Source organism: Elaeis guineensis, chromosome 7, assembly GCF_000442705.2.
Source record: "Elaeis guineensis isolate ETL-2024a chromosome 7, EG11, whole genome shotgun sequence".
NCBI classification, from domain to species: domain Eukaryota; kingdom Viridiplantae; phylum Streptophyta; class Magnoliopsida; order Arecales; family Arecaceae; genus Elaeis; species Elaeis guineensis.
In genome coordinates this window covers 94,084,674-94,105,113 of record NC_025999.2, presented here as the reverse complement: position 1 = coordinate 94,105,113, position 20,440 = coordinate 94,084,674, and the positions used below count along the sequence as shown (strand labels likewise).

The following is a 20,440-nucleotide window of genomic DNA, read 5'->3' as shown; positions in this document are numbered from 1 at the left end:
ATCTGAAGATGATGGACTTCTGGATAAAGTCTTCCATCTTACGCTCGGTGATTTGCGTCAGGGGTTCGGCTTCCACCCATTTGGTGAAGTAGTCGATTGTGACGACTATGAACATTCTTTGGCCAGACGTCGGAGGGAAAGGGCCGAGTACGTCGATTCTCCATTGGGTGAAGGGCCACGGGGCGATAATGGAAGTCAGCTGGTTGGCGGGCCGGTGTTGTATGTTGACATACTTTTGACACGGCTCACACCTCCGAACCAAATCAGCCGCATCTTTTTTTATGGTGGGCCAGTAGTAACCTTGCCGTAGGATTTTGTAGGCCAGAAATTTGCCCCCCAGATGACTTCCGCAGATCCCTTCATGCACCTCTCTGAGTGCGTAGTCCGCGTCCGTCGGTCCCAGGCATTTTAGCAAGGGAAGGAAGAATGACCTTTTGTAGAGTCGCCCGTCCATCATTACATATTGGGAGGTCGTCCATCAGAGTCGCTTGGCTTCCGCGGGGTCTTCGGGGCTGGTTTCGTCAGTCAGATACTGAACGATCGGATCCATCTAGCTTAGCTCGATCGTCAGTTATAGCACCTCCTCAGGCTTGTCGATACTCGGTCGCTCGAGACTCTCTACGAGTGTCCGGCCCAAAGCGCCGTAGGCGGATGTCGTGAGCTTGGAGAGTGCGTCGGCCCGAGCATTCTCCATCCTGAAAATGTAGGAGATCTCGAAATACTTGAGGTGTGCCACGAGATCTCTCACCTTCTGAAAATATTTCACCATGGTCGGATCCCGCGCTTCGAATTCGCCTCTGACTTGCCCTACAATCAGCTGAGAGTCAGAGAAGACTCTGAGGCTGTCGATCCCGAGCTCCTTCACCACTCTCAAGCCAGTGAGAAGTACTTCATACTTGGCTTGATTATTGGAGGCTTTGAAGTTGAATCGGAGAGCATACTCAGTAACTACTCCCTCCGAGTTAGTGAGCAGAAACCCGGCCCCGCTCCCTTGAGCATTGGAAGCTCCGTCTATATGTAATACCCAGGTTGACCCAGGGTTATATTCAGAGGTCGCAGCTTCTTTGGAGCTCCCATCTTCCGATATTTGGTCGGTTGTCGGGCATTCCGCAACGAAGTCGGTCAGGACTTGGGCTTTCAAAGTAGGTCGCGGTCGGTACTGGATGTCGAATTCGCTCAGCTTCATCGCCCATTTCGTTAGTCATCTTGATGTGTCGGGGCGATGCAGGATCGCCCTCAGAGGCTGGTCGGTGAGGACCACAATGGCGTGCTCTTGAAAATACAGACGGAGTCATTGCACTGATATGACCAAGGTAAATATCATCTTCTCCGCTCTTGAGTACCGAGTTTCGGCTTCGTGGAGCACTTTGCTGGTATAATATATGGGTCGGTGAATTCGGCTCTGGTTCTCCCGGACGAGTACTGAACTAACCGTCTCTGGGATGGTAGCCAAGTAAAGGTACAATATTTCTCCGATCTCTGGCTTTACAAGCAGGAGTGGAGAAGTCAGATATTTCTTCAAATCTTCGAAGGCTTGCCGGCTCTCATTCGGCCAAGAGAAGTCCTTTGTCTGCCTTAGGGTTTTGAAGAACGGGAGACATCTCTCAGCCGATCGTGAAATGAATCGGCTGAGTGCGATGATCCTTCCATAGAGTTGCTGTACTTCCTTTTTGGTGTTCGGATGCCGCATGTCGATAATCGCCTTTATCTTCTTAAGATTGGCCTCAATTTCATGTTGAGAAATGAGAAACCCGAGGAACTTCTCCGAAGTCACCCCGAAGGCGTACTTGGTTAGATTTAGCTTCATCCGATATCGTCGAAGAGTGCGAAAGGTTTTTCTGATCTGAAGCCTGTGCGTTCTTCACCAGCATGTCATCCACGTACACCTCCATGTTGCACCCGATTTGAGCTTTGAAGACCTTATTAACGAGGTGCTGGTAGGTGGCTCCAGCATTCTTCAGATCGAAGGGCATCACTCTGTAATAGTAAAAGCCCTTGGCGGTCACGAAGGCCGTATACTCTTCGTCCTCGGGTGCCATCCGGATCTGGTTATATCCGGCAAAGGCATCCATGAAGCTGAGCAGTCGATGACCGGACGTCGCATCTACCAGTTGGTCGATCTTCGATAGTGGGAAGCTGTCCTTCGGGCAGGCTCGATTCAGGTCGGTGTAGTCGATACAGATCCTCCACTTTTTGTTGGCTTTCTTCACCATGACGACATTGGCGAGCCAGTCAGGATATGTGATTTCTCTGATGAAGTCCGTCTCAAGTAGTTTGTCTACTTTCTCATCAATGGCCTTCTGTCTTTCGGGGGTGAAAGATCGTTTCTTCTGTCTCACCGGCCTCATGCCAGGGATGATGTTGAGTCGGTGAGTCATTATTTCTGGAAGAATGCCGGACATATCCACTGCCGACCAAGCGAATATGTCGGCGTTGGCTTTCAATAGCTCTATCAGCTGCTGTCGCTCCGGGTCGGACAGCTGCGACCCGACCCAGATCACCTGCTCAGGATTCTTTGCCATTGGGATGGAAATCAGCTGTTCAGCCGGTTCACCCCATTCCTCCTCTTCCCATTGGTCTAACTTGTCGACCGGCAGGGAATCCTCCGATTTATTATTTTGGGTTGAGATTTGGAAGCATCGTCGAACGAGCTGTTGATCCCAGCGCATTTCTCCAGCTCCGTTTTTAGTCGGAAACCGGACCAACAAGTGATACGTCGAGACTATCGCTCTAAGGGCGTTTAGTCCAGGTCTTCCAAGTATGGCATTGTAGGTCGAAGGTACTCGGACGACCGTGAAGGTCATGTAGACGGTGCTTTGTTATGGTTCGGCCCCAACTATCATGGGAAGACCAATTTCTCCTTCCACTATGACGGCCTCCCCGGTAAAACCTACTAGGGGCATAGAGACTCTCCTAAGTCGGTCGGTCGACAGTCGCATTCGGAAGAAGGTCGAGTAAAATAAAATATTGATCGAGCTTCCATTATCAACAAGAATTCTTTTTACATCATAATTCGCTCATGTTGTCGAGACAACAACAGCGTCATCATGGGGAGTTTGGATTCTCCGAGCATCTTCATCTGTGAAAATGATTACATCATCCTGACGTGGCCTCTTCGTCGACTCTCCTTCAGCAGTCGTTCCTCGATCCAGTCGTTTGGAGATCATATTGATGACTCCAGCTGTAGGCTAATTATTCAAGGCCTCTTCAGTTGGTTGGGGTCGTCGATCGGGAAGGGGTCGAGTCGGTGGGTCCCTTCGATACTTTTCGAGATATCCACGTCGTATGAGGGCCTCTATCTCATCCTTGAGTTGGATGCATTGCTCAGTGTTGTGACCGTGGCCCCGATGGAATCGACAGTATTTTCTCCGGTCGCAGTCCTTTGCCTTCAGAGACGGAGGCCGTCGTAGATATTTCGCTCCTTCGATCTCCATCAAGATTTGCACACGAGGAGCGGAGAGAGGGGTGTAGGAGTCATACCTGCGATGCGTCGGTCTCGAACTCCACCGTCGGGGTGATCTCGGGCTCCGTCGTTGGGGCGAGACCCGTTTATCGGTCGGAGGCCTACTGGGTTCAGCAGGAGCCCGATTTTTCTTTTGCTTCTCCTTCTGGCCCGTGCCCTCGGTCAGGCATCGGTCGAAAGCTCCTTCGTCCGTGCGCATGTATTTGTACGCGCGCTCCAGCAATTTGGCATACGTCCGGGGGAGGGTCTTGTCCAAGAAATATGTGAATCGGGACCCCCTTAGCCTCCTTTTCATGGTCGAGATAGCCATGTCTTCATTGAGGTCCCAGACCTCAAGTGTGGCCGTATTGAATCGGGCCACAAAGTGTCGGAGTGTCTCACTTTCTCTCTGCTTAAGAGAGAAAAGACTGTCTGAGGTTCGTGGTGGTTTCCGATTAGTGCTAAAATGGGCCATGAAATAATGCTCGAGCTGCCCGAAAGAGTGGATACTTCCTGAGCAGAGGCTGGAGTACCAGGCCCTGGTAGCTTTACGAAGTGTGGCGGGAAAAACGATGCAGAGGAGGGCATCGGTTGCCCCTTGAATTGTCATGAGAGCCTTGTAGCTCTCCAGATGGTCAACTGGATCGGTGGAGCCGTCGTAAGGCTCCACATGAGGTATCTTGAACCAATTAAGGATTGGTTCATCGAGGATAAATCGGGAGAGAGGTTGGGTGGTCTGAAAGTCGACACAGTTTGAAGACTTCTGACCATCCGCCTAGAGCTGGGCAAGCCAACGATCGATTTTTTCGATCTTACGTTCGTAGTTGTCCAACCGTCGATGTTGAGAAACCCCAAGGGTCGAATCTCCCGACGAATTTGAGAGTGAGGCGGACGGTGTCCACGGCCGCTTCTCCTTCCTCGCTCGCTCCAGCTGGGAAGGAGAGGGACGTCGAGAGCGGTGGGTGTCGCGCCATGGCCGCCTCCTCCCTTCTCGGTGGGAGTGCTGAGACGGCTGCTCTTGAGGAGGAGACGGAAGTTGATGCGGGCGTCGGCGGCTGCTTCTGGACGGCATCGGGTGTGCCACCGGTTGTTCCGCCAGCGATTGCGGCAACTGGGTCGGTTGTTGTTGGAGATTTTTGACCGCGTCCGTCAGAACAGTCATTTGCCGCACGATCACCACAATCTGTGCCTCCGTGGTCACCATCGGATGCGGAGAGCTGGGTTCCGCCATGGAGGGTAAAGGAGGGGCCTCTTCCAGGTAGTTCTCGATCGCTGAGCTCTGATTTTTGTCATCTCGAGAGATTTTTCAAGCTCTATGGAGCTCGCTGTCTTACCTCCGTCGAACCCCCCTACCTGGCGCGCCAAATCTGTTGCGGTCAATCCCCTCGTCGCCTGATCGCCGAGGACGCGCACCTGCAAGAAAAGTCCTCACTGATCAGAGATGCCTCCGGTGGGGACCCTCCGACGCTCAAGTCAGAGAGGAGACTAGGCAACAGTGAAAAAAACCCAAAGGCTCAGCGGGAGAAAGAGAGCTTACCAAAACTGTTGCCTTACCCCATTTTATAGTAGAATGTGGTATGGTCCCGCCATTAATGATACAGACAACTGGAGAGTTGTCAAATCGCCGGAGGCTATCAAATCATCGTGGGTTGTCAAGTCATCAGATTAACCCATGTCCTTCGCAGGACAATGCCCCATGGCGGTCGTACAGCATGTCCTTGGCATGACAATAGCCCGTAGCGGTTGTACGGCGTTTGGATGGACTGGCCGACTATATATCGATATTTGATTGCCGGGACGTCGGGTGATGACTCGAAAACACCGTCGGCTGATCTAGTGCCTTGTGGAAGTCAGACGTCGGCTATCACCCCCGACGGTGAGTCGGTGATATGGGTTCGGCCGATTGGAAACAGTATTGGTCTGTTTGACCGGCATACCTTTGGCCGAATATTGTCGGCAGTCATTGTCGGAGTCGTCTGTCCGTCTGGTGGGTAGAGTCGGACGTCGATCGGACCGTTCCGAAGATAAATCGATGTATAGGAGTCAGTCGGTATATCTCAACAAAACCAATTCAATATAAGTACCTACGTCGTTATAGATTTTGGACCCAACTATCCATATCAATTCATCCATCTTCCGCTAATGATTTTATGTGAAATTAAATCTCATACATATTCTTAAATATGTTTACTGTGATAAAAGATAATTTAAGTCTTAAGGAATGAATATTAGAAGACAACGTGATTAATGCTGTAGAGCCAACATCTTGCACTAAATGAAGTCACATCTTGGTGGAGTAGGCGAGGAATTTTATGCCCCCATTATGGACCATGGGTTACCACCACCAGCTAATTGATCCACCGTACCAAAAATTATTTATCACCGGGGGAGTAAATCCTTGGGAAACGCCTTGTACTCCTGACGATGATCCAAGCTAAAAGTATGGTCCCCTCGCAACATTTGCTTTCTGTGCCGGGCCTGGCAGGTTACTGTGAGCAGGTCAGCAACATATTAGTCTTTATCGATACTTCTGTTCGGATTCTAAATTCGGAGTATTTTTATTTGACATCACAGAGCGTCACACATTTTTGGCGAGGCCTAAAGTTTTTATCTTTGCAGAGGGAATTGAAGGCGAATTTGCACTCGGTCCTTGAGACGTCCTCAACTGGGGAGTGACGAGACCGCCCTACCAAACCATTGCCCTATTTTATACGTGCCGTCATAGAAGTGCTCCCATTGCTAATCTCTTTTTTTTTTTCCGGCCTACAGCTACGCACCATGGCATACAGTTTTATTAACTTCCGGTTATTAGCATGTAATACATACTATGCATGTAAATGACTTATTTAAATTAAATTTTTATTAATATTTTGTCTTTACCAAAAAATTAATATTTTTGTTTGAACTCTAATAAGTGTATTTAAAAAAAAAAAAAAAAAAAAAGCTAGTAAAGCAGTTGGATAGTTTTTCTTTGGAAGCTCTCAAACTGCGGTCATTCAATTCCCTTGTTTTAACAGCATAAATGACCCATAAATTGAATGCTAGCTTCTTTGAAATCGTCAAATCGTGCTCAAAAAAAAAAAAAAAGAAATCTCAATCTCGTGGCTATTTCATATTTTTGAAGCAATAATTATAATTATGGATCTAGTCGAAGTTTATTTATCCCAACCACCAGGCTATCCCAGCTGCCTGGTCTGCATCTATAACTATTTTTTGTTGTGAAACAAATCGGCTTGCTATAAAACTATCCACTTACCGTCCTTCCATTTTAGCCACACGTGGATTGGATTGTGCAAATAATTTCATTTTTGTACTTATTTTTTATGCAAGGCATCTACAAAATTCTCCTTCAACGTAGAGAGATTCAAATTCCATTGCGGCCAGTAATGTTAAATATTTCTTTAGAAGACTCCACAATCTGGCTGTAAATTCTGTCCAGTGGACTTGTTCTCTCGTTTCTATTTTAAAGTTTGAGGGATAGCCTGCTTCAATTCCTCCTCCTGACTTTTTTTTTTTTTTGGAAGAAGAAGACGAAGAAGAGCAATTGGGTGATAGAGAGAGGGGGGATAGAAAGAGTACGTCATTTGTCCCACTTATCACCTTGCAAACATCAGTCTTAGGATTTGCTTTTCACTGACAAAATTAAAACAAAACTTAAAAGCATAAGTCAGTCTTAGGATTTGCTTTTCACTGACAAAAACGGGACTTCAAAGCATCAGCTAGCCAAGCCCGAACTTAAAAGCAAAGCATGATCGCTAAACCAAATCATTATTTCTCCAATGCCTTCCCGATCTTCGTTGGGACTCCATCAACGGTCCCAGAAGCATATTAAATTGGAGGGAGAGTTTTCTTGAATAATAAAAATTAGCTTGTGATTAGGACAAAAACAATTGATATTCACAGCTCAAAACATGGAATATCTCATCACTGCTTTAGACGAGAAGTACGCTCGAAGCCATGGTACACGGCAAGCTTAGGTTGAGAGGGATACGTGCTCAAGTACTGTTAACTGGTAGATGTGATATGGGTAGATGATCTCAAGGAGAGAAGCATAAGTTTAGTAATTTAGCAAATATGGATTTGGTCTATTATGTTTTTGTTAAGGGAAAGTTCCCGAGAAGGTAAACTATGCATAGAATAAAATATTATAGTCGAAATCCAGACCGGAGCCAAGATCCCACAGTTTGGTAAGTAACAGAAGAGATATCATAGTAATATAGTAATATTATTCAAAGATTAGGTATTTTGGACACCAGATATAACAGGCTTATACATATTTATTAAAGACAAAAACACTCACCATGGTTAATTTGTAAGCAAAAGTGGTGCTCAATGGGGGATTCAAGGGATAATTGATAATACTTAAAAGAATAGTTGTTTCTTATAAGGAAAGCTATACTTTCAAAGCCCATAAAAAAAATATATATTTTCAAATGCATGTGTATAAGTTTTCCTGTATTGCTTAGATTTGTCATTTATTTTCTTTCCAAATACCACACATCATACCAAACGAATGGTAGCATGCAGAAATGTACAAAAAGGCATGATGAGAGTGATTAAGTGATGAATGAGAAAATCATATAGAAATATTATACATGCAATTTAAACGATCAGCACTGTTGACTATTAAGATTTCATTTCCATAAGGCCATCCTCAAGAGCAATTGATAATATTTCTGTGTCATCAACTCTATTTATTTAGGAACAGTAGGTTAACCATCCCTGCAGCTTAAAATATTTGGTTTGCGGATGCCCCACCTCAACACATCACATAGATGCTTCTATTTTAAATCTACATAGAAGGAATAAGCTTGTGTGACACATTGCTCCCTCCGCAACAGCTGGCTTTGTAGCAAAATCCAAAAAATTTATTTGTTGGACCAAGTCTATCATAGATCATTAATAAATTCAATCTACTGTGTGCTGCTATTACACACAAACAAAAGGTGGAGGAGAGAAAAAAATACTATTACAAATGTTGCTTTCTACTTGAACTGGTTCGATTGGTTGGACTGCTTGGAGTGATCCCCGGACGACTTGGTCAACCAAAAATTTTCCTCGGAATTTATTTAGTGGGTCCTAGTAAATAAGTTGCAGACTATAAACTCACCAGCTCGTTCAACCCATCATATGTGGACCCTCAATATAAGCTGATGATGAGTGAGTTTGTACACTGTATTTTTTTATGGAGTGTCAGTGGGAAGAAGCAAAAGTGAGTTTGTACATTGTCACATCTGGCCGCATCTAGGTTCCGTTGCTCGGACGAGGATCCCGGTTGTACCCTTCGCGAGAAAGAAGGATTCACCTCACTTCGCTCCCATCCACCGTTGGATCACCCATCTGTGGCGAGTAGTGCATGATCCAATGGTAGATGGGCGCGAAGGAGAGTGAATCCTTCTTTCGCACCAAGGATACAACCACATGACGTAGTGCTACTTCTGGATGGTCAAAACATCATGTCGCCAACCACGAGTAAATTTGACTTGCTTGGCTGGGTTTAATTTCTGCAGGTTCCGGTCACCCATCAAATCACCACTCCACTGACTGGACTGATGTCGCTGGAATTGGTGCAGTAGATGACCGGATCGGTGACGGCAGTAGCTCCCTGCTTACCGGTCAACCAATCTCCGAATCTGATATTAATCCAGCCGATTAACAGACGGTGATTTGTAGTTTTATTTATTTATTTTTTTATTTTACAGTTGATATAGCATTTAAACGGTAAAAAATTAAGTCCAGTTTGAAATAAAGAGCCACATTGCTGCTCCGGATGCCCGTTACGCTACGTTGATCACAGAAATTTAAATAATAATATAAAAAAAAATATCTCAGATAATATTTGCTTGAATCTATATATATTGAAAATAAATATAGATATAAATTATAATATTTTATTAATATCCATGTTGTATTTATGTTAGTTAGATGAAAATGAAAGTAATTTGAGTATACTGGAATATGATTCATTTTCATTTCTAAATGACGGTTATTAAATCTAAGTAGGTACCCTTAATAAAGATTTATCTCCCTCTAATGTTTGCTATTACAATGGAAATGACCATCATTGTCGGCTAAGCTTCTTTGAAATTAAACCAATGATTTCTGTTAGGATTATTGTGGAACATTATATTTATCAAATAAAAAAAATGTCTTCAGTAGTTATTTTTGTCTTAAAATTTTCTTTCAATAAAATAAAAATGGTGGTATCAAAGCAATGATCATGACTCCTATTCTACAAGGTTGTCATGACATAAAAGCATCAAAATAACTTTTTTTGTCGAAAATTAGATAATTATCTATATGCGTTATATACCTAATGGGAGGCTACCCAGTCCCTGAACATGATAACAGTCAAATAACAGCTGTAATGTGAATTGGCCTGGTTATAGTTTATCCCGGTGCAATGGCCATCGAACCTTCTCCCAAGGTGGCGGGTCTTCCATTCATTTTTAAATCACGGTCCCTCCGCTTTTACAAATAAATGCCAGACCAGCTTCCTTGCAGCAGTCGAGGTTCTCTCCAGTCCGATTCTCTCTTACCACATTTATTTACATATATATATATATTATTTTAAAGATGAAGGCAGGTTTAACGCTCCAAAATATATTCACCGCCAAGGTTGAAGAGAGAGTAGGAAGACTGAGAAGATAATTGTTCTAGTCTTCTCCCTCTGGCCCCTTCCCCCGAGAAGCGACATGAAAAGTTCGGCGTTAATTTCTGAAGTGGGAACAGAAGGACGACTTTTTGTGGGTTGGCAGAGTACTGGCCGCATACCTTCCCCGCTGTCACTGATATCGGCACATAAACCCCAACACAGCAGAATGCCAGAGACCCAGATTCATTGGAGCAGTGTTGGCTTGCGATCAGAGTCTGACAGCAGCTGACGTGCGAACTGTTCATTTCTCTGATCCACCTCGTGCTCAAAGGCCGAGAGAGATAGAGACGCAGATCGAGAGATAGAAAGCGTGAAGAGGAGCTCAGAGGAGTACTGAACTGAGACAGCCTTATGAAGCTAGTAACTGAAGCGGATCGACTTCTCGCTCCTCTCCGCATGGCTCTCTCTCTCATCCTGCTGGTCGCATCTTCCCTTCATCCATGGTCATGCATGTGAGATGACGATGACATGGCTGAAATTTTTCTAAGAAAACGCTTCAATTGGAATTTTATTGGGGGAATATAACTTATGAGATGGAGATGGAGATGGAGAGAGAAGCCCATGCACCCTCGGTCTGTTGAAGCCCACGTGTCTACAGAGTTTGGCATGTGAATCGGATTGGTTGGCTTGTTCAAATGAAACGGTCGGGAGGAAAAGTTGGGACCAAAGCGCCAACCATGGTTCTTAAATGTGGTATACAACTGGGGAGGGGAATTATTAAAACGGAATTAGAAGCTCGGGTGGGTTGCATTGCTTCTTTGGAACACCGCCCCCATGAATTATTTCTGGTATTCATGACGTCCGCACCGGTTCTGTGTGATGGTACTGGCATCAAAGGAGTGACAATGCTTCACCCTGTTTAATTTAATTCAATCTGCGATACCTCGGGTTAAATAATTTATTTCATAAAATAATCAAATTTTAATCCAAATAAAATTTTAACCTAATTTAATAATAAAATCGAATCAGATTTACAGATCTTTTTATCTAACCTCATCCGATCCAACTACATCCAACACGGTTGCTATCTGTCTATTCTGATTTATCCACTGATGTGATTACGTATTTAAATTTTATTTATATTTTTTATATAATTAAAAAAAATTATATAAATCATAATTTATAAATAAAAAATATTTTTATATTTTTATATTTTTATTATTTATTTTAATTTATTCATGCAATCACTATCAACATCATGATCATCACAGTAGCTAGAAAGTCTTTGCATGTGTTGGAATTTATATAAACATCTTTTATCTTTACATACTGACCGTATAGCCTGTGGGTTTTTCTTTTTTTTAAGGAAAAAAAAAAAACTCATCTCATTAAACATGATTTGAACATTTTTTTATTTTAAATTAAAGAAACAAGAGATTAGAGAGAGAGGATGAGCCTCGGATAAAAAGAATAAAGTCATCAAACATGTTAAAAAATCATCACCGTTAGATAAATAAGTATAAGCCTATGGAGATGGTAGGTGAACCCTAATAACTTCATCACGGTTTAGATGTAACCTGTACCTAATATTCGGATTATTAAATTCGATTTAGGGTTTGCCAATAATGTGCGGGTTTGGGTTAAATATATCTCACACAAACCGACAAAAGAAGGTAACAGCCAGTCAATGCTAAGTGGGGCTTGCCCATTATTATCAAATTAGAACACACATATTCAATACGGGACTCGAGGACACAGCAGTCGGTCAAACCCAGAGTCCAAATCTATCCTCAGCGCTTCACGTGGGTTTAATCCATGCAAGTAAATTATAAGTCGCGATGCAGAGAATGGACCTGTAAGCTTGGATCAACAACTGCACATCGTTTAGAACCCACATAACTGGGAGGTGGCAATAGTGTCTAACCATGTTTTTTTAGGCTTCGGATCCCTTGCAAACTAGAAGTAGAGATCTCGCTAGTGACATGAGAATATGATATTTCTAGACGTTGCGTGTGTATTACGTACAGAATCAACGTGAAGTATAATAATAATTTATTTAAACTTCTAAACAACCATGATTTGGCACTCAAAATGAAAGACATATAAGCAGAAACGGGATATTCAGGAATTTAATCTAAATAATCATTATCAAATCTCATCCGGCCAACCACCTAGGAAAAACAAAGTTAACATAATTCGTAATCTTTAAAAAAAAGAAAAAAAAAAACATCATCCCTGACACGACCAACCCTTCTAAGAGTAGAGTATTCATAGATGTTCTTGTCCACCTCTTTCAAATGGTTGGTAACCAGATGGATAGGCTTTAGGCGCCCTGTCCAGTGTTTCCTAAAATCTAGAGTAGAAGGCAGGTATTGAGGACGGCAACAGCACTGTAGCCAGATCACGACGCTATTCCATTACCGTAAACAATGGGTCATTAAAATAACTCCCCCGAGGACAAGACCAGTTTCTTTCTCAACATTTTAAAATATCTCATTCACTCACGTTGTAAGTGCCCATGCCCGCCCCACCACCCACTTGCCCCAGTCTCTTATCCTCTCTCTTCCTCTCCCTTTCAGCAGTGATGAGGCTGATGGAAGGGACGCCCCTTGGAACTTCCTTCCCCCCCTCCCTTCTCCCAGAACTCACCACCATCATATAGCTACGAGTGCGTGGCTCCAACTGGATTCCCAGAGAGAGAGATAGAGAGAGAGCTACAACCATGCTGCCAAGACTGACCACCATGCGACTTTTAGTGCCGTTGCTTCTCTTCTTCCACCTCTCCAAGCTCTCTTTCTCTCTCAATCAAGAAGGCATCTATCTTCTCGATGCCAAGCGAGGCCTGGAGGACCCCGGCAACATCCTGGCCAACTGGAACCCACGCGACGACACCCCGTGCAAATGGACCGGCGTTTCCTGCTCTCCTCCCCGCTCCCCTTCCTCCGACCGGATCGTCACCTCCATCGACCTCTCCGGCAACGGCCTCGTCGGCCCATTCCCCGCCGTTCTCTGCCGCCTACCTTACCTCGCAAACCTCTCCCTCTCCAACAATTATATCAACTCATCCCTCCCCGAGTCCGCTCTCCTCCCCTGCCCTTCTCTTTCCCACCTCGACCTATCCGAGAACAACCTCGTCGGCCCCCTCCCCGGCGCTCTCGCTGCCCTCCCCGCCCTCCTCTACCTCGACCTTTCGGGGAACAACTTCTCCGGCCGCATTCCCCCCTCCTTCGCGGCCTTCCCCCGCCTCCAACGCCTCTTCCTTTACAACAACCTTCTAACCTCCACCATCCCTTCTTTCCTCTCCAACGTCTCTACCCTCCGCGAACTCGATCTCGCTTATAACCCCTTCACTCCCGGCCCCGTTCCTGCGGAGCTCGCCAAACTCGGTTCTCTTGAACTGCTTTGGCTCGCCGGATGCAATCTCATTGGCGAGATTCCCCCCGAACTCGGCCGCCTCGCCAAGCTCACCAACTTCGACCTCTCCACCAACTCCCTATCCGGACCCATCCCGGCAAGCCTTACCCAGCTCTCCAGCGTCGTCCAGATCGAGCTTTATGGCAACTCCCTCTCCGGTCCCATCCCCTCCGGCTTCTCCAAGCTCGCCAATCTCCGCCGGATCGACGCCTCCACGAACCAGCTCGAGGGTCCTCTTCCTGAGGACATCTTTGACGCCCCTCTGCTTGACAATGTCCATTTTTCTCAGAACCACCTCACCGGGAGCATTCCCGCCGGCGTGTCTCGCGCTTCGAACCTCTCCGATCTGAAGCTCTTCCAAAACCGGCTGAACGGCTCTCTTCCTGCGGATTTCGGCAAGTACTCTCCTCTGGTGTCTCTTGATCTCTCGGACAACTTGCTCTCCGGAGGGATCCCGGCGAGCATTTGCGACGGCGGCGTGCTGCAGGAGCTCCTCTTGATCGATAACTTCTTCACAGGGAGCTTGCCACGGGGTATCGGCCAGTGCCAGACGCTCGCACGGCTCCGGCTCGCGAACAACCGGCTCTCCGGGGAGGTCCCGGCCGGGATGTGGGGCTTGCCCCATATCTCGTTTCTGGAGCTCAAAGGCAATTCCTTTTCTGGTGGGATCTCTCCGGTTATATCCAGCGCGGCGAATCTCTCGAATCTCGTCATATCCGATAACCAGTTCAGCGGCAGCATCCCATCGGAAATTGGATCTCTGTCGAAGCTATATGAGCTTTCCGCTGGGAATAACAGGTTGAGTGGCCCGCTGCCCTCGTCCCTTGGCAACTTGACGTTGCTCGGCCGGCTTGTCCTCTGCAACAATTCCCTCTCCGGGGAGTTGCTCAGAGGAATCGAATCCTGGAAAAGGCTCACTGAGCTGAACCTCTCTTATAATGGTTTCACTGGTGGAATACCGCCGGAGCTTGGCGACCTACCGGTGCTCAACTATCTCGATCTCTCAAACAACATACTCATCGGCGAGATCCCTGTCCAATTGCAGAACTTGAATCTCAACAAGTTTAACGTATCCAACAATCAGCTGTCGGGATCTCTTCCACCCCTGTTTGCCAGCCAGGTCTACCGCAATAGCTTCTTGGGCAATCCCGGCCTGTGTGACGACTTGCCGGGGTTGTGCCCTGTTACACCGGGAGGCAGGAAGGATCGCCATCTGTTCGTTTGGTTGCTCCGGTCCATCTTTATACTTGCTGCTCTGGTCTTTATTGGCGGGGTGGCATGGTTCTATTGGAGGTACCGGAGCTTCAAGAGGTTCAAGCTGGGAATTGATAAGTCTAAGTGGACGCTGACCTCGTTCCACAAGTTAGGATTCAATGAAGATGAGATCTTGGACTGCCTTGATGAAGATAATGTGATAGGCAAGGGAGCATCCGGGAAGGTATACAAGGTGGTCCTTAGCAATGGAGAGGCGGTCGCAGTGAAGAAACTCTGGGGGACATCAAAAAAGGGTGGGGAAAACGAAGATCAGATGGTCGATGATCTTTTCGAAGCGGAGGTTGCGACCCTGGGAAAGATCAGGCACAAGAACATTGTCAAGCTGTGGTGCTGCTGCACTCACAAGGACCGCAAGCTTTTGGTCTATGAATACATGCCAAATGGAAGCTTGGGGGACTTGTTGCATAGCAGCAAGGGAGGGCTTTTAGATTGGCCGACAAGGTACAAGATTGCCTTGGATGCGGCAGAGGGACTCTCTTATTTGCACCATGATTGCGTGCCACCAATTGTGCACAGAGATGTGAAGTCCAACAACATCCTGTTGGATGGGGAGTTCGGAGCGCGGGTGGCAGATTTTGGGGTTGCAAAGGCTGTCGAAGCAATCGGGAAGGGGTCGAAATCTATGTCAGGTATTGCCGGTTCGTGTGGATATATCGCCCCAGGTTCGTTCATTCCATGTTTCTGTTCTTCTTTTGTTAGACACACTTTTTTGCCCTGTCCTCTGTTTAAATTGTTTCTATCTTCTATATTAGTTATGCAGATGATGTCTATGGTTGGCTCTTCTGTTCCTAATTGCTGCTTTATTGCGTAATATCATCTTATATTTTTTTCAGATTTTTATGTTCTGATACGTATGTTTCAAATTCTCTTCTTCAAGAAGCTTGTTCTTGATGTTTTCTTTCCTTATTTTCAGATTTTGAACTTGAGAATCCTCAAAAATTGTCGTGGTTACCTTTTTCTTGGTGAAGGTTTTTCCTTCTGTTTATTTTCCTTTAGACTAGTTTTAGCTCTGTAGTCGAAAGTTTAGTTGTCCGTTGGTCATCTTTTTCTGATTCGCATGGAACTTTTAAGGTCTTGGCCATCAAATCAGTATGCTTTTCTTATGTCATGGATAACCAATCTATTTTCATATGTAGTTGCGAGATTTTTCCAGTTCCTGCTCAATTTCTGCATGCACGTCTAGATATTATTAAATATCGATCTAGAAATATTTGTTTTCCTTTTTGTAAATTTTACTGAATACTTCTAATAATAACCAGCTGTATTTGTTATCTTTCTATGGTTGATTGACAAATAAGTTTTCTGATTCTTTCATCGAGATCTATGCTTGTTCAAGACAAATTCATATGCTTTTTCCTATTAGGACTCATCTCTCTCTTGAAAAAAAAAAAAAGAATCAGATTGGTCTCATTTAACATAATTTTGATCAATAATTAATGTGATGCATTACTGTAATTACTTTTCTTCTTCAGATTGATGTCATCTTTTAAGCCACCTAATTTGCTTTGCTGATGCCTTGGTCTTCAAAGCTTGTGTTTCATCGTGGCCCTTGGGCCATTTCTGCTGATGGTTGTCTCCATGCGCATATTTGCTCATCAACTGGTAGATGCCTAAAGTATTTTGTCGCAGATTTCACTTATCATCTTCTAATGTGCTGCAGAGTATGCATACACCCTCCGGGTGAACGAGAAGAGCGATATATACAGCTTCGGTGTCGTCATTCTGGAGCTGGTGACAGGGAGGCGCCCTGTGGCTCCTGAGTTTGGGGAGAAGGACCTGGTGAAGTGGGTCTGCAGCACAGTAGATCAGAAGGGTGTGGACCATGTGATCGACCCCAAGCTTGATATGTGCTCCAAGGAGGAGATAGAAAAGGTCCTCAAAATTGGCCTCCTTTGCACCAGTCCCCTCCCTATCAACCGCCCTTCAATGAGGAGGGTAGTGAAGATGCTCCAAGAAGTGCGTGCTGACAAGCCTAAGCCGGAGAAGAGGCATGGAAAACTCTCCCCCTACTACCACGACGATGCATCATCCGATCCGGGGAGTATTATTTGAGGACCGAGGCTTCTAAACATTGACCGATGATGGAAAGCTTCATCTCCAGTTTCCTTCCAAGTTCCCTGTAATTTGCTTTCAGGGAACCGTGTAATTACTGTTTGAATTCTCGAACTGCATTCACCACCACCCTGAGAAATTACAGATATTTTTGCTTGCATGTATGGAATATGCAAGTAATTTCTAGAAGGCTTGATGGTCCCTTGGTGTGCAGTATATCTAGGTAAATTTCTTACTTCCAGTGAGACAGTCTAGATTCTGGAGGTACCTATCTGTTCTGTTCTGTCCTGTCCTTGCCTATGTTGCTGGTAAATGTTGTAACTGGTTATGAGATGTGTTAATAATCCCATGATATGTCCGCCTCATTTTTAGTAATTAATTGTATATCCTAGAAACTATGTTCAGATCTTAAGGGCTGTGTGAACTATGGAAGTTCCAACAAAAATATCAACGATCAAATCCGAGCAATGTGGAGGTGTAGATGGTGGTTGCCATTAATTAAGGGCTCTGAAAGCAGACAGAGGCAGGCTTATGAGGACAAAGATGGTAGTTTAACTGTACGTAAAAAAAAAAGAGGGTAGTTTAACCATGATTCCAGGCTGCGTGATCTTGAGACCGGCGTATGAGGATAAAGATGGGTAGTTTAACCATGGTTCCAAGCGGCGTGATTTTGAGGCAGGCGGATGAGGATAGAGATGGGTAGTTTAACCATGATTCCCAGATGGGTGATCTTGGGACAATCTTTAGGCAGGGTGGAGAACGTCATTGGTTCATGGCCCAGAGAATTTGAAGGCAGAAGGCCGAGCAGGAGCGGAATCAATTCTAGAGTTATGCAAAAGAGCGTCGATGGTTGAAAGTTTTTGATGGCATGTTTTTTCTGGAAAGCTGTGGATGGTGGATTGCCTGTGAGCCATCAGAACTTGATTCACGACAACTGAGATGAGGAATGGATTTTATGTCGCAGTGTCATCGACGAATCTAATCCATGGTACAAATCAACTAAGTGAATGGTTTTTAGTTTTCAGACGGAAGAAAGATGTATACCTGTGAAAAAGTCCTTGCATCCCGAAGCTAGTGGTTCCAATGCTTGAAGAATATTATTATCGTTGTCATTATTATTTGGATGAAGCGGGAGGGAACTCCACCCATTATGCATTAGAAAGAAATGCTCGAAGAATATTATCAGGACAGAGGACATCCTTGTCATGACAGCGGCAGCAGTGGGTTGTGGGGTGAGAATTCCTTATGAGGACTGTTTGGGAGGAGGATTTCTTTTGAAACACGGCATCACGAGCATCCAAGTAATTCTATGATTTGGACAGTGTTTGCTTTTGGCACCTGCTTCTGGGGTTGACAATGGGGAAGTAGAAATAGCCAAGGCAAGAAAACCTGCGACATTATAAAAATTGATTGTACTCGTCATACTGCTGCGTCTAAGATGAAAGAATCACTAGTTTTTCTCCAATAAGCCCCCCAAATCCTGTTCTCTTATGGTACTTGACCGGAGCTTCCCACCTCGCTGTAACTTTAGGACGTGTTTGGGAAACCACGCGGGAGCCCGTGGAATAGGTAGGAGAGAGAACGCGGAGACTAACGGACGGGGAGATGCGGGGATCGGGAAAGCGCGACACAACACGTCTCTGCCTTTCTCCTCCTCGATCTCCCCACACCAGGCAAGACTTTCCAACCGGGGCCTTTAGCGGAATTTCCTGCACAATCCGAGTTTTTCCTCCTCCTCCTCCTCCTCCTCTTTTTTTTTCTTTTAACGATCACACCGCGAGAGCAATCTAAAAAATCAGAGATCCCATAAAATCGATGGATAACTCTCATCCTATCATCAAGTCTAATCTCCAGAGTTCTCCACTACATCCGACACCCGTGCTGTTCACCTTCCGATCGACATTCCGCATCACAACTGCAGCAAAGAGGTGAAATACAGTCCACATGTCAGAGAGAAACGGATGGGCTTCCAGCTGCCTCGTGCTATCACGGATCCATCCAATAACGGTAGTAAAATCTCTCTCAATGAAGATCCTCTCCGTCCGCAACTCCCACCTAGCAAAGATAATACCCACCCACACGGCATGAAGCTTAGCACCCAAAACTGAAGGCTTAAATAGATGGGATCCCCCAACCGCCAACAACCTGACATCTCGACCTTGGATGACAAACTCTGCTCCACCCATCCCATCCCTGATACCGCCATCAATTCACCTTGACACATCCTGAAAGAGAGGGCTCGTAGGAAATAAAAATGACCCTCTGGGTCACTACAGAGGCAGCAAAGGAGTCCCAGTAAATAAGAACATCAAGGGATGGGCCAGCAACATCGAAATGATTGTACTCTATAATTAAGCAGATAGTTTTCTTCAGCATCGATGCGTAGGAACCATCTCACCCTCGAAGACCAAGCTGTTTCTAGAAAGTCAGATCTGGTAGGCAATGTAAACCATCCTACCCGCCCCCCAAGTGGAGGTCATCTTGTCGACTACACTCCATCGGATCGTATCCCTACCATCGATATTGAATAGATGCAGACACGCAAATGATCATCCACCTTGCTGCTCATGTAGATCAGCCATCAAAAGAGTGGTAGACTGGAGATCCAAGCATTCTGGCTCACAACGATTGAAGTTCTATCCCTAATCAGCCATCTGACCTGTGCCCAAACAGCAAGTCCGCGAGCATAGATCTCCTTCTAAAGGAAGAAACAACCTGCATGAAGGGCCTGGGTCTAGGACCCCTGGCTCCACACCCCATACCAAGCTCTCATTACCCTGCTCCAGAAACAATCTGATTGGAAAAAAAAATATAGCAGCATGTTTGGCAATCATGGCCTCCATCCTAACCAACATGGATTGAATCCCCAGACCATCATCTCTTACAGGTTGGCAAACCACCTCCTAGGATAGCAGATGGATCCCATGCCTGTCATGCCCCAAACCCCATAGAAAATTCTGAAACCATTGCTCCAGCCCTCTGAGGCAGGAACTCAGCACAATCGTGTTTGCTAAGAGGTATATCGGGATGGAGCTAAGTATCGATCTCACAAGAGTCATCCTGTCCATCATGGAGAGAGCTCTAAGTTGCCATCTCTCGAGATGATTCTGAACCCGCTGCTCCATAGGTCTATAGTCGACCCTTAGGAGATGCCGACCGATGATAGGAACACCCAGATAGGTCAAAGTCCCAATCAACTCCGACATCTCCAACCTCTCCTATATCGTTTGTGTTGGGTGGATGTCTGGCCAGGACACCACCTCCCAAGATCTTTTCAGTACCACGCGATGCAGCAGGAAGAAAGAAGAAACAAAATAAAAAGAAAACAATCAAAATACGTGGATCAGCCACAAAAGGGCTCACCTCCATGGGGCATGCAAACTTCACTATGAAAAAAAAATTTTACAAGAGGAGACCTCACCCTCAACCCTTGTACACCCAATTCTCTCTCACCTGAAGTTTCCCTCACAAAAGCTCTCTCTCTCTTGGAGAACCCCCCTTGAATCCCTGAAGAGCCTGGCGACCGCTGTCCAGGAGCCTCCTGCTCCTTCTCTCACAGCGCTCTCGTCTCTCTCTCTCTCTTCTCAGGTTCATACGATCTTCGTACGACGAAAATTCGAACCACTCAGCTTCCTTTGTTCGTCACAGGCCCTTTTAAAGGA

At 45.6% G+C, this 20,440-nt stretch overlaps 2 protein-coding genes across 3 annotated transcripts; one reads left to right on the top strand and one right to left on the bottom strand.

The window, feature by feature from the left end:
- Positions 1–948: 948 nt before the first annotated feature.
- On the bottom strand, positions 949–2,804 carry LOC140859367 (uncharacterized). The gene is made up of 3 exons (XM_073261015.1): positions 2,340–2,804; positions 1,920–2,045; positions 949–1,011 (listed from the first exon to the last, which is right to left on the bottom strand). The coding sequence occupies exons 1-3, from the start codon at positions 2,802–2,804 to the stop codon at positions 949–951; spliced, it is 654 nt and encodes a 217-aa protein (XP_073117116.1).
- A 9,759-nt stretch (positions 2,805–12,563) lies between these two features.
- On the top strand, positions 12,564–17,153 carry LOC105032217 (uncharacterized). Of its 2 annotated transcripts, XR_829777.4 has the most exons (3): positions 12,564–15,388; positions 16,199–16,295; positions 16,387–16,402. XR_829777.4 is itself a non-coding variant. In XM_010906596.3 (2 exons), the coding sequence occupies exons 1-2, from the start codon at positions 12,760–12,762 to the stop codon at positions 16,776–16,778; spliced, it is 3,021 nt and encodes a 1,006-aa protein (XP_010904898.1). In that variant the 5' UTR covers positions 12,570–12,759; the 3' UTR covers positions 16,779–17,153. The 2 variants fall into 2 exon arrangements, 1 of the variants encoding a protein (XP_010904898.1); XM_010906596.3 differs by lacking the exon at positions 16,199–16,295 and having other exon boundaries at positions 12,570–15,388; positions 16,387–17,153.
- Positions 17,154–20,440: the final 3,287 nt, after the last annotated feature.